At 39.8% G+C, this 14538-nt stretch overlaps 1 protein-coding gene across 3 annotated transcripts in view; it reads left to right on the top strand.

The window, feature by feature from the left end:
• HAPLN1 (hyaluronan and proteoglycan link protein 1) overlaps positions 1-11333 on the top strand; it is a 90597-nt gene extending 79264 nt beyond the window's left edge. For all 3 annotated transcript variants that reach the window (XM_074952820.1, XM_074952817.1, XM_074952818.1), the window contains exon 5: positions 8765-11333. In XM_074952820.1, the coding sequence (XP_074808921.1) occupies positions 8765-9054 (290 nt within the window). In that variant the 3' untranslated portion in view covers positions 9055-11333. The remainder of the gene's footprint in view (positions 1-8764) is intronic.
• The last annotated feature ends 3205 nt before the right edge of the window (positions 11334-14538 follow it).

Below are 14538 nucleotides of genomic sequence, written 5' to 3'. Positions count from 1 at the left end.
ATTATTAAAGGTCTAGAAAACATGACTATGAGGGAAGATTGAAAAAATTGGGTTTGTTTAGTCAGGAAAAGAGAAGACTGGGGGGGGGGGGGGAGGAACGACATGATAACAGTTTTCAAGTACAAAAAAGGTTATTACAAGGAGGAGGAAGAAAAATTGTTCTCCTTAACCGTTGAAGATAGGACAAGAAGTGATGGGTTTAAATTGTAGCAACTACAGTTTAGGTTGGACATTAGGAAAAAACTTCCTAACGGTCAGGGTGGTTAAGCACTGGAATAAACTGCTTAGGGTGGTTGTGGAATTTCTGTCACTGAAGATTTTTACGAGCAGTTAGACAAGCGCCTGTCAGGAATGGTCTAGATAATACTTAGTCCTGCCTTGAGTACAGGGGACTGGACTAGAAGACCTCTCCAGGTCCCTTCCAGTTCTATGATTCTAATACCAATCTTGTTAATTCCTGCCTTTTGTGATTAATAATTTAGGCTCTTTTGTCACACCTTTCTACACTGCCATTGCTCCGTTCCTATATAGTTTTGTAGGCTACCTGCTCTCATCTTGGGTTGCTCTAAACTTCAGTTTCATGACTGCAAGCCTTGGATTTGGAGCAGTCTAATCTTCGCTAGACATTAGTATGGGTGCAGCTGAACAGAAAGCAGTAGTCACTGCTTGCTGTAGCTGAAGGGTTAGTCTGAGAACCTTGTAGCATTGCTTAAAAAGATGGCTACAACCAATAGCAAGGATCAGGGCCATCACAGACCACAAGCAAAGACAGCTTCCCTCCTCAGCATCTCCATCGACAGCCTTCTGTGACCATGTTAGGGCCTCTTGCTTGTGAATAATTTTTATCCATCTTGGAAAGCAGATGTTTGTCTTTTAGCCCACCAGCATAGGATGAGTGCACTTCTTTACTTATTCGCCATGAAATGTGTTCATCCTCAAATACACAAGATTAAATACATCTCTTGCTTTAAGCACAGGTACTTCAATTTCTTAACCCCAAAAAGGTCTAATTTTTAATGCATCATCTGCTAAAGTTAGTAAGTCTTTGACAAAACTCAGTTCTCTCCTGAAGAGCATGTTAAATATGGACATTAAATTTCATGAAATGGAAATACCCTAGTACTGCTTTAACTGCAAATCTGAATGTAACAACTTAAACTCTGGAGCTTCTAGGTCACCTCCATAGTGGATTGGGTGAATCATATAACTCTAAAACTATATATACACTTCATAAAGAACTAAAGATTGCAGCTTTGTAGCATCTATTCCTACGAGCTACTTAAGGGAAGATGTTGCAGCAAAACTCTCTCATTCTCTTTAATAACACAACACACTATAAAATTAGTTTCAGGACTTTATGAAATTACCTGTTATGATCTCTGATTAATGCCCTTTATTGGATCTACTACCTGACCACTGTTCAATCCATCTGCAGCCATTTCACTCTCAAAACATATTTTATTAGATTGTATAAATACAGGCTTGTGATTTGTAGTTATATAGGCAAAGTAAAACACACACCTTATGCAAGTCCTAATAATGTCTGACCATGGTTTATGCTAATACTGCATTTGGCTGCTGACAATCCCTTGGTGTTGAACTGTAGTATTCTTAGGGCTAGCCTGAGAACACTGAGGGGAGGCAGGACGTGGGTGGAACTGCATCAGGAATGTTGGCTGGCAAGTGACTGAGAGTCAGCCCTAGAAAGGACGTTGAACGCAGTCCACTGGTTGGATCATCATTGTCCCCAGTATGAATTGGGAACTCATGGGTTGCACAACGAGAACACTGAGCCATAAACCCCCATCATCCAGGTTAGCCCTCTGCTGGGCTCCGGTCTGGCTCCATTCATCTCAAGTCAAGTTGGTTGATATACTACTATATTCAACCAATTGCATCATAACTGGGATGATTCAACCAACACTAATACCATGGCTCCCCATGTTAAGCAACATCACTCCTCCACACATCCATGGTGAGGGTGCCACAGTTGGAAGAGTTGAGAAGCTCAGGGAAAATCCAAGCCTTCCACTATACACAGGCCCCTTCGACCACCTGAGACCTCACTTGTTGTCGAGGCACCCACTATGGGCCCACTTGCCCTGCCCAGACTGCTCTGCGACATTGATGTGCTGGGCTGCAGCTGATGTCAGAACCTGTCTCTTATAATTGACCTGACCATAGGCATACCCAACTTTGATTTGCCACAGCACTAGTGAGCCCTTCCAAACAGATTATGAAAGGACCAGGGTCAATGTGCAGGCAGCCATCATACCTTGGACCAATAAAAGACCCTCACCTGTGGTGGTGGCCAAAGACAGACAGTGTCTCACATCACTGTCTGCCCTCTGACCAGGGTTGATGGTAGTTTGAGAGTCTCTGCAGTTCGCTCTTGTGGCTGCTGCAAATTGGCTTGGCAAGCACTGTTAAAAGAAGAACTATGATTTACAAAAGGTCATAGTGGAACATTTTATAAATCTAAACAATAAACTTAACATTAAGAGAATTTTAAAGCTGTATGGTTAGCTCTCAACGGTCAAGAAATACCAAAGTTAAAGATGTGCACAAAAACCTTACCGCTGCTCCTTTCTACATATACATTACAACAGTCTTTCATTAAGTGCGCAGATACTACAGGTTGTATATATGTATGTAGCTAGGTAACATGATCGCATACAATATATAATTTTTCTGCCTCCCTAAATACACATCTAGCAGCTTACAGTGTGTTTTTCATTCTTGTATGTTTACAATTAATTTCTTTCTAATAAGAAAGACTATTGGAAATGAATATGCACGGGGAGCACCATTAAAATTGTACTTGAAATCTTGGCATTTCCTGATGTCTGTGTGTCCCTGCAACTTTAATTGGACCCAGACCCTATACTTTTTACTACCTAGTTAAGTTAGTCACACATATGTGCACATTGCACCTTTTCTTAGATTTAGCAGTCTTGCAAGAAACGTGGAAAATGCAGTGTACATTCTGTAGTAAGTGGTTATTAGAGGCAAAATCAAAACTAATTTATATCAAAGAGCATTATACCTCTTTCAACTTTCAACCTCCAACTGTTCCAGCTGTAAATAAAAGTTCACAAAGTGAAACATGTTTTCTTCACAGTCCTTGTACTCAGGAACAGCTGAACTGTTTTTACTCAGACGTCCCAGTGGAAAAGTTACTTTTGGGCAGATACATCTTCGGGGCTGAAATTTTTCATTCAGGGTGTGTTTCAGAAAGTTGTGAGCTACTGAAAATAACTATTAGGATGGAAACTATCCTGCAACTTTAGCTAGAGTGGTCATTGCCGATCAGGGTTTCTCAAACTTCATTGCACTGCAACCCTGTTCTGACGACAAAAGTTACTACATGACACCAGGAGGTGGGACCCAAGTCTGAGCCTGCCCGGGCCCCAGCACCCTTGCAAAGCCAAAGCCCAAGGGCTTCAGCCCCAGGCTGGGGGCCTGTAACCCTGAGCCCCTCCACCAAGGCCTGAAGCCCTCAGTTTTATACCTGTGAGGTGGGGCTCGGGCTCTGGCTTTAGCCCCGGGCTCCAGCAAGTCTAACACCAGCCCTGGCAACCCCATTAAAATAGGGTTGCAACCCACTCTGGGGTCCTGAGTCACAGTTTGAGAACCTCTGGATAGTAAAAGTCCTTTCTAGTCTAGGTACTATATTAGTTTGAGTCGGTTGAATGGGATGCTGGACCCATGTGTTTGTTCCAGGATGGGTCTAAGAGGTGGAGGGTTGGGTGAAACTCAGCCCAGCAATCTTCCCTTACTCCTATTACAGTTTTTCTGGAAGTTCCCTGTGCAGTGTCTGCTGCTTCATGTCCAGTCCTTTAGAACATGCCGTGATTTGACAGTCTGCATGTGAGAGGCAAAGAATGCTAATTTTTTTATACTTCAGTTAAACTTGAACAGAATTTTATAAGACAAAGAAAATATAGACCAGCAAGTTTCTCCCTGCCAAATTTCAAAGGCCTGCTGCAAACGATGGTGCTTTTAATGCTTCTTTAAAAAAAAAAAAAAAGTCACCAGTATTCTTTATACTGGAAAGCAACCTGAGTAGAGGGTTACTACCAGCTTCCTCTATAAAATATAGATGAGGTATGAGTGGAGTTTGCTTTACACATTCTGCTCATTAATATGCATTTTGTTACATGCTTTGCACACTGAACAGCACCATATAATTGACTTTTTTTAATCTGGTCTAACAGTAAAATCATAAATCTCTTGTGTTAACAAGTTACAAAATACACTGAATAAATTAAATGGGATTTTTTGTAAAAGTGCAGCAGCGAAGTGCAGTTATATCAATGTTGGAGGACACAGACATCAGACGTTAAGCCACCATCTTCCATTTAATGAAAGAAATGCACAGAAAAACCTTTTCTGGCTTATATATATTTTATTGCTCATTTTACCGTTCAAGAAAAATAGGACATCAAGTAATGAGTCATTGTTCCTCTGAATGAGAGACCAAAGAAAATGAGAAAATACAACAATATTAAAAATAAAATGGATTCAAAAAGTCAGTGAGTGAATTAGCCTATGGAATGGAAGGTTGCTAAGCCCTGACCTCGCTGCTGAAAGCTGGTGCAAAACGGACCTTTGAAGAAATGTCCCTTTTCTAAAGTGGCAGAATAAAGTCAAGTTACTGTAGTTCTCCAACATAGGGAAAAATAGATGCCAAACCTAATAAGTAACTTTCCCATTTAATGAGTGAGGAAGCATTTCACTTCTGAAGCTCTTAACAATTATGAAGAACATTGGCTTTGATCAACAATTCACTGTGGATATTAAGATGTGCTGAACTTGAGTCTGTTGAGCAGATGACGGGCTCTACACATTGTGCGAATGCCAGCAGCCTTCGGGATACATCCAAGAATATGTAACACTCCCATCTTTTACTGACATGTTGCCATCTGACACTGGAGAACAGTTTACTTTTCCAAAAACACACAATGATGTGATTAGTTGGGTTGGGTCACAGTAAAGGCAGTATTGCCAACTTGTGATTTTATCTTGACTAGCAGTTTTACGGTGGCTTTTATAACCTGTCATATGTGTCATCTATGAATGCTTCGAGGTGAAGGACACAGCCCTGCCCTGCTCTTCATATATGGTCCTATAGTAGTGAGAGGGTCCTGTGGAAGCAGGGCTGCACTGGAAGGGGAATTCAGGGAAAAGCCCAGCAGCAACGCTTCCTGCTCGTTGAGATCTCTGGTTCTGGACCCTGGCGGGGGCAGTGGGAGGCACCGATCGATCAGGTGACACACATAGGCAGAACAGTAGAGGGGAGTTAAAAAGTTAAGAGAATAAACATATTTTGATGATTTTTTAAAATCATGTGATTTTGGGGCTGTAACATGATTTTTGATCTCTTATGGTTGGCAGTACTGTGAGAGTTTTGGGGGGGTTTTTTTGTTTGTTTTGTTTTTAATTTTCCTAGCTCACTTATTACATGTCTGTGGTGTAGTGGCAAAAACTAACAATCTGGCTTTAGCCTTCAGTAATTCAGTTACTCCAGGCAAAAACCCTAAGAGGACAAGGTTTACATCCAGGTTTGCCAGCCCCGCAGAACTGTCCTGGAATCTCCAGGAATTAAATAGTGATCTTTAGTTAAAAGATTATGTCATGTGATGAAACCTCCAAGAATATGTCCAGTCACAACTGGCAACCTTTTTTCCATTGGTCTGCATACTCCATTATGTCTTCCATTCCCTCCTCCCCACCAACTTTACTTATAGCAGAATCCTACTCATTCTAAACTGAAAGCAGCTGGAGCAAACAAAAGGTATCTGGTTGCCACTGGAAAAGTATAACAAAGAAACATGAAAGAAGTTACAGTCAGAGGACTGTAGGGATCAGTGACCGGGATTGTCAGTACGATGTGAAGGAATTCTACAGACAAGTGGTTTCACAGCTATCACAAAGCAAAGTTTACCCCATTGCTCAAGATCAATTCAAGAGCCTCTACACCAACAAATGTCCCTGAACACCCCCCTGCCAACACCTCTCTGAACCTGGAGTTTAAGTGGTACATAGGGCCTTCTGTAGTTCCTCTTTATTAGTGTGCATTTCATGCCTACTGCACAGCAAACAAAAAAATGGGACAAAGGAAGAGGAAAATAAGGAATTAACAGACAAGTTCTTGGCTTTCACAAATGCAAGGTGAAAGTTTCTACTACCACATCCTGATGGGTTACATATTAGAAAGATTTCAGAGTGGTAGCCGTGTTAGTCTGCATCAGCAAAAACAACGAGGAGTCCTTGTGGCACCTTAGAGACTAATAAATTTATTTGGGCATAAGCTTTCATGGGCTAAAACCCACATCATCAAATGCATTGTTTTTATATTAGAAAGAGAAAAATGTAGTTCTAGCCAAAAAACGGTCAGGCATCACTTCACACTTAAATCCTCTTAATATTTGGGGATGAGATTACACCAAATTGGAGTATCTGTTTACATATTGTCTGTACACATTGTAAAGTTTAACAACGTTTTATTTATTCCCTGGAAATCCTCTTCTCAAGGGGGCCAGCAGATATGCACACAGTTGATTGGTTATTTTTTAATTTAACAAAATATTCTGGATACAGATGAACATTTTATGCACAACGTTTACTGTTTGTGATGGCCTATTTAAGGAATGGGCATATTAAGAGTGCTGATATTACTGAGGTCATGGGTCAAATGCACAACCTTATTGCAAATCCATGGGAAATTGCCCTTCCATTGACACATGGCTTAACCAGCTGCTAATAAACTCAGTGGGATTTGCAGCCCATCAGGCAAATATGAAAGCTCATTCACTCCACAGCAAACTATCTTCGACTCTTAACAGAGTATGAAGAGTTTGTATCCAGCCATAGAAACCTTCTACATTAGCAAATGTTATAAAATGCTTTCAACTGCATTGAAATAGAAGCAAGCATGTGCTTTGCTAAATAGATATATTACCTGATGTCACCATTACTCTTCTATTGAAATGCCATTTGGAAAGTTCTTAGCGATACCGCTCAGTGAATTACAACAGATCTGTGAAAACAAATATGAAACAAAGGAAAAGTTCTGTAAGTTACTCACCAGGGCCACAAAAGTTTGTGCTTTGTTAGGATTTGTGCTCGAATATAAACAAGTCCTAATATAAAAAGGTGCAAGCCGAAAAATGGAACTATTCCCTATTTCCGTATATATTCCATCCAATCTGGCACTCCTTAATTAGGCAACAAGCCCTTTTGGGTAGTTGGTGCCAAAGGGACAGATCCTTTCCCCTGAGAAAATCATTTGAAAGGAGGCAGAGATGGTTTTCTCACACGGAGAGAAAAACAACAACAATAATTTGTACTCCTTAATAAGGAAACATAGTATTTCCTTCTGGAATTAAAACAAGAGGGCCCCATGCAAAAATAACCTAATTTCTTATATAAATTGTCCACTGGAAGTGCATCAGTTTGAAAGCCTACCATGCATATTTGGGAATTGTTAGCCCATCAGCTGACTGCAGTTCCACCTAGCAGTTGCTTTACTGTCAGTCCAATAATGATGAATAACCCTGAAGATATTGAATAAAAGGAATACCATTAATTTACGGGATACCTTTCCTTGATGGATGAAATTAATGTTTATATTGTTGCTGCTTACAACTCAACAAAAGAGCCCCCCACCCCACCCCGCTTAGTTTTACTAGTGACATATATTTGTATTACCTTAGTCAGAGACAGTTTTCGTCATAGCACTATCAGTGTTATAGCATTCTAGGATGAGAACATATCCTGTGATGCCTAACAAGAAACCGTAAATGTTTTTGACTCTTGTAAGGAAGACTTATGACAGGCAGGTTTTTGGTCTGCTACGAGCTCAAATTTTGCTTCTCAGAAGTTGTACACTATTTCAGCCTTCTTACGGCAAGACTCGAAATGGTGCTTGTACTTAATCAGGGACATTGTGTCTGCCATATCAAGGAATGGTTCTTTCTGTAATGAATTAATAAAACTGCATCTGTTAGGCCTAGTTACCTTTACCTAAATACTACCACAGGTCAGCTATAAACATACCACTCTGTGACAAGAAAATGGATCATCATGATGGGTTTAATTTAATTTGCAATGTAGATTGCAAAACCAACATAATGTAAGCATTGAACTAATTTTTCATCCCCGTGAATAAACTAGAAATGTATGAATCTTGTATAGTCTGAGATTTGCAAACCTCTAACTATTTTCTGGGACTTCAGTGGAATTTTATGTGGGTATACACATGGGTTTGCTTGTATGAGCCCAGTTGCAGGACTGGGGGCCTCCTTTGAATTCCTGAACTTCCCCCCAGACATACACACCTTTTCCTCCACATTTTCTCCCTTCAAGAAAAAAGGGAAACCTGTGCTTTGCAGTAGGGATAGAAATGTATATAGCACAGCACAAAACTTCCTCTTTCGTCTCACTCTAATGCTAAGTTGGCATACATGGATAACCTATAGATTGGGGGGAAAGGGGGAAAAAGGGTTCAACAGAAAATTTCTGTCTTCCTCCCCCTGCTCTGTTCCTTCAGACTCCCCCTACCCAGAATGTGAACTTAATGTAGTTGAGTCTAAGTCCCAGTTTTGAAAGAATGAAGTGGGTTTGAATCAAGTTCCCAGCACTAGAATAAACAGATTGTTGATATTCTTCATTTTTGTATGATTTTGTAGTAAAGACTCTATTTATAGAATTTCTTAATTATTTCATGTGACTGACAACTTACCGTCTCTCTTTGCATTAGGCCGTTTTTACTACCTAATACACCCAACCAAGTTGACCTATGATGAAGCTGTGCAGGCCTGCCTCAAGGATGGATCCCAGATTGCTAAAGTAGGCCAGATATTTGCTGCCTGGAAACTTCTAGGATATGATCGCTGTGATGCCGGCTGGCTGGCTGATGGCAGTGTCCGCTACCCAATCTCCAGGCCAAGAAGACGCTGCAGTCCTGATGAAGCAGCAGTGCGCTTTGTGGGCTTCCCAGATAAAAAACACAAGCTATATGGTGTTTACTGTTTCAGGGCATACAACTGAAAGTACCTAGAGCACAATTTTAAATTCATTAAGAACATGTGAAAGATTTTTTTTCAATACGAACTCATGCAAGTTACCAAAACTGTGATAAACCTTTTTTACTTACTGTAAAGAGTCATTTTCATAAGTCCAACCCTTTAATTTGGTTTTGTTTTGTTAATTCAATAGATATTTTAAATTAATATAAATTGAATGAAAGCTCTAGGTAAGGAAGCTTTAGAGCCAAACTCTTTAAGCCACACCATCCCAACGAAATATATTTTTCATGAATGGGGCATGCAATAGCTTGACAATTGCTAGGACTAAATTAAGGAATGTAAGGCTACTCAAAGCAGAAGCTTTTACAAGCACAAATTTTACACATTTGTACCAGTTTGAGATGCACTACAAAAATAAAATTAGATCTGCAGTTTTGAAATATGGTAATTTTTTCTTAACAGGGGTTCAGTGAGGTTTTGCAAAATAAAAAAAAACAAAAAATATTTTCACAGGGGGACAATATATACAGTTTGATGAAAACAGCAATTCAAACAGTCCACAAAATAGGATTTGTTTTACCATTTAAAATCTTGCCTTTCAGAAAAATAAGCTCATACATGAGCCCATGCATAGCAAAAAGCACAACTAGATCTCCTGAACATTTCAATTGTGTTTTTATTGTGTATAAAACATTGATGAGTGGGTGAATAATTAACTAATGAGTGAACCCTGCTTTCTTCTTAATTCAAACTGAAGATGCCTGAGAAGTGTTGTATTACCTTTGAGTAGCTTTACTGAGTTATTTTTGAACTCTAAAGGCCATTTGCTAAGCAGCATTTAGCATCTACTCAGGGCAGTTGTATAGATGAACTGCTGGACAGACAAATTGTAAAATTTAGCAGCTTGACTTTATGTTAGCCTTTGAAAGTTATTGTCTTTATAAAAAACACAAACACATATTTCTCGCTTATTACACATCATGAAAGATAAACATTTGGAAAAACTCATTAAAAATCAGTACAGTCTCTACAATGAGAAAGAAAAATCTAGTCCCAACAAGCAAAGATAAAACAAACAAACAAAAACCCCCACCTTATTTCCTGTTTGTATGCATACTTAAGCCCAATTTATATCCCAATACAAATATTACTGTTTCTAAACCCATCAAATAAAGATAGCAAATGTGGTCAATTCCACCTGGTTTTATGATTGATCTTTATTAAGATTAATGGAAACCTCTAGAAATTCTTAGCAATTTCACCACAATCTGCAGAGGTCTGCATGGGAGACATTTACCTTTGTCTTCCAGTATCACAGAAAGAAAGCACCATGCACAGTTCATGGAGTTTTCTGAGGGGCTTGGGCACCACATTCTCATTAAATTAATATCAAATTCAGGGGAACTGGGTGTCTGAGGCCAAGATTTTCAAGAGTGACTAGTGATTTTTGGATGCTTCAATTCTGGGTGCCCAACTTCAGACACCTTAAAGCAGTCTAGTTTTCAAAGGGTGAGTGCTCAGCACTTTCTGAAAATAGAGACCTTAAAGGTATTTCAAGTTGAGCACCCAAAAATTGGTCTATCCAAAATACTAGTCACTGTTGAAAGTCTTGACCTTTGCAAATCCGTTAGACAACTTTGAAATTCCCATCCGTATTAGTATATCTATTAAAAACAAAGCAAATGTAGAAGTCTGTTTTCCTACACTATGTTTGCTGACTATGAAGATTTCAGAGGACCAATATTTGTATTAAATGAAGTTTTACAGTTTCCATAGCTAAATGAAATATAGTGGTATTATCCCAATACGACACAGCTGGTATGCTTTCATGAATGTTATTGTGTAGATTTTTTTCCACAGATCTGAGTAAATAAATCTCTGATTCCTGAAATGATTGTGGTTCCATTTTAAATGCATGACGGGATTGTAGTAAAAAGGTATTGAATTGATGAGCATGTTGCCATTCCCAACAAGTGCAGAAGGCAAAATTCCTTCCTGGTGAGACCTTTGTGAAATATGGATATTGGCTCATACTTTCCAGGTGAAACAAAGTCATTAAAAAGAAAAAAAATACAACACTATAATAACACTATAATAATATTTGCTTCCACAAGAGCCAGGGTTTCTGGAAACTCAAGCACAATGTAATCATAAGTGATTATAACATATGAACAATTAAGCGGCCAAATCATACCTCCCTATAGCCACACACTCTCCTCCTTTCCCTTCAGAAGGAGGGCTCAGTTACTTTCAAAGCATCCCTCCCCTCCATACACCTCCCCTCTCCCCCCGCCCTACCCACTATCTCTCACACACATACACACACACTCTGCAAAGACTTTTCTGAAGGGTCTGAGGTACATCCAGGGGAAGGAGCTGGAGAATGATTGAGCCAGGGAAGGTGTGGGCAGGACAGGGAAAGGAGTAAGGCCAAAGGGATGCAGATCATCCTCCTTCCAACCCATGGAAAGTAGACAAGAGAAAACATTGCCTTATCTTTTCTGGACAGCCCCCTCAATAGTCCTGGGGGCAGCAAAAGCCAGAGGAATCACTCATAACATGGTTCCAGTTCCGAAGCAAATTGTTAGTCCACTTGGGGTGATGTAAAGCTACAGACCCTTCATACAAGTGATCCTGTCCTCCCGCACGATCCTTCACATTTGGGGGATGTGCATGACTCTTTCATACGGAGACAACTCACCAGACAGCTTTCTGCTGAAGTTGTCTCAGCAATCTCTTTTTCCAGAGCCCTTTCCCACAGGTTTCTTCTTATTTTGGAGGAAGAGAGAATCTGGCCAAGGATTCTACTTGCAGAAATGTGAACATCCAAGTCTAGATCCTTAGGTCAGGCCAAGATGCATTTGGATCCACAGCCAAGTGGGGCAAGTCAGCTTTAGAACACCTTTGCAGCTCCCCGATTCTGAAGCTAGCCAGCCTCCACCATAAGTTAGATTCAGGGCTATTCTAGTTTGTGCCCCAGTACCCAAGAAGCCTTTCTGACAGCATATACATCCATGGCCATGCTCTTTACATAAGGGGCTATGATGCAGCTGGTGGCTAAGCTGGTTCTATGCCAACCAGATACTCCCCCTACAACAAGGAAATACCCAGGTGGACACATCCTCAAGTTTTGCAGCACAAAGAAGTCATAGCACAGAGGAATTTGGGACCCTGGAATGACAATGAGCTGTAATATGATCACTGTTGGCCAAATTCTACTGTTCATTTACACCTATGAAACCCCACTGAATATATTCATTGTCAGGAATCAAACTCAGACCCACAGCATTGTGAAGGTCTGTGTGTGAAATTTATTATATTATTTAAGGAAAGGCCTGATGGCTTTCTCAGAAGTATTCTAATTGAAGAAGGCTAGTCTTAGCTTACCAGAGATATAATATCTATTTATCATTATAACAGAAACGTTAATGGGATAGTTTGCTGGGAGCACAAATGTATGGAGCAGAAATTATTAACTACGCTGTAAGCAGTTTTAAAGAGAAAACCATCCAATTACGTGTGAAATGGGCATAAATGAATAGTCAGAAATGATATTTATTTTTTACAGCTACGGATGTAGCTCCATTTCACTTTTATAATGTCAAAGTTAGAAAACAGCCTTAACTTTTGAATACGTTTGCTAGGTGCTTGGATCATATCTGAAGAGGATGCTTAAGACTTGTTAAAAATCTGTGCTATTTTCTGTTCTTGAGGATATAAAACCTTCATCGTAAGAATGAATTCATGTGCTGTGTCATCTTGTATTTCATAATGTATCTGAATTTTAATGCCCATGAATGACAATTAAATCACATTTCTTTTTATTGACTGGCCCTTCTTTTCTTTCCCAGAGAAGACAATAAGAAGACTATGAAAGCGCTTACTCTGCCAGAGTAAATAGAAAATTGTCACAGGTATAGACATTGTCAAAAAAAGAACCAGTCTACTCTGTGGATATAAGTTATAACCAAAAGAAGAAATAATGTGCCATTAGTGAGCACAAAGAATTGTTACACACACAAAATGCAGCCAGGTAATGATTTCCAAGGTCAGGAACCAATCTGTATTCATTCAAAATACTGCGCCAGATTCACAGCTGTAGCTCCACTGTCTTCTATGGAGCATTGCTGATATAGCCCAGCTGAGGCTTCAGCCCACACAGTTTTACAAGCAAAGACACTCTGCTTTGCTCAGAACTGTACTGGCGGTATTTGGAAGACTAACCTAATTCATGTTTGAAAACAAACAAAGGCATTTACCAAAAAAGAAGAGGGCAAACACCTAACATAACTAACGTGCTATTTTAAGATCAACAATACATTATTTTCTAACCATTTATTCAAACCAGTGTCTTGATGAAACCATCTTAGACTTTATGGGCTGGGCACTGGTGCCACACCATCCATACTAGTCTACTTACCTTGACGCTGACAGGTTCCATTGAATGACATCCCAACAGGCAACAATTGAGAAATTGTGCCAATGTTTGGAAGCCTCTAACGGTGAATCATGTATTTTTCTTTCCACCACCACCACCTCCAAAAACCACCAGAGATAAAAGCTTCTGGAATTTCCTGACAGATTCAAGGAGCCCTGCTGCTAGGGCAGTGGCTAGAATTGGAAACTCGATTACCTTATGTCAGTAAGCTTGAGTCGCTGGCAATAAAACTGATAAGGCTGCCATTTAATTTATCCACTCTATACTTTGAACACACAGACTAGCAATAATAAAGAGATTTATTGGCTATAACTAAAATTAAATTGTCCTGGAGAAAGTTTTATGCTCCTGGATCAGACTCCTGGGTCTTGCGCATTTGTTAGCATTTTTCCCCAGCAATACTTACTAAAGTCAAGCAAGCCCATTGCAGAGCAATTCAATTCAGATGATGGATTTTATTGTGTGGGGAGATGCCAGATCTCAAATTTATTAGGGCCCTAATTCATCCACAAACAGAGAAACAAATAAATAGTCTCCATTTTAACAGAACTGTATGAAGCAGTCATCCATTCAAAAGGTAATGTCGAACTGACAAAACATAACTGGTATTAAAACCTTTTTCTTTTTTTGGTGTGCCACATATTGTGATGTTTCTCCTAACATCAGGATAACCTGACAGGTTCCTTTTAAATCCCCATAGTTCCGTTTCTAATGATCTTTCACACCAAATTCACCCTTCCTCACTTTGCACCTTAGGATAACCCTTGGTCTTTAATTTTTGGGAAAAGAAACACCACATAGTAATATTGAACACAATATTTGTCTTATAGTGTGTATCTGTCCCCAGACTGCAACACCTGAGCATTGAAGGCAGAGAATCATCAGCGTAGGCCCCTCTTGAGTCTGGTATTTGTTTCCTCCTTCCTTTGGTCTGAGAGAGTCTGAGTCTGTAAATCTTCAGGGTAAGGTGAAAGGCTCAGCTATTTCCTCAAGCTTTGGCCTGGAAGTGGGTATTTGTATAGCTTAATTGTTCACTGGAATTTTACTTATGGTGACGCTGGTCAATGA

This window comes from Natator depressus, chromosome 5 (assembly GCF_965152275.1).
Source record: "Natator depressus isolate rNatDep1 chromosome 5, rNatDep2.hap1, whole genome shotgun sequence".
In the NCBI taxonomy this organism is placed as follows: Eukaryota; Metazoa; Chordata; order Testudines; family Cheloniidae; genus Natator; species Natator depressus.
This window is presented reverse-complemented; position numbering and strand designations above follow the sequence as displayed.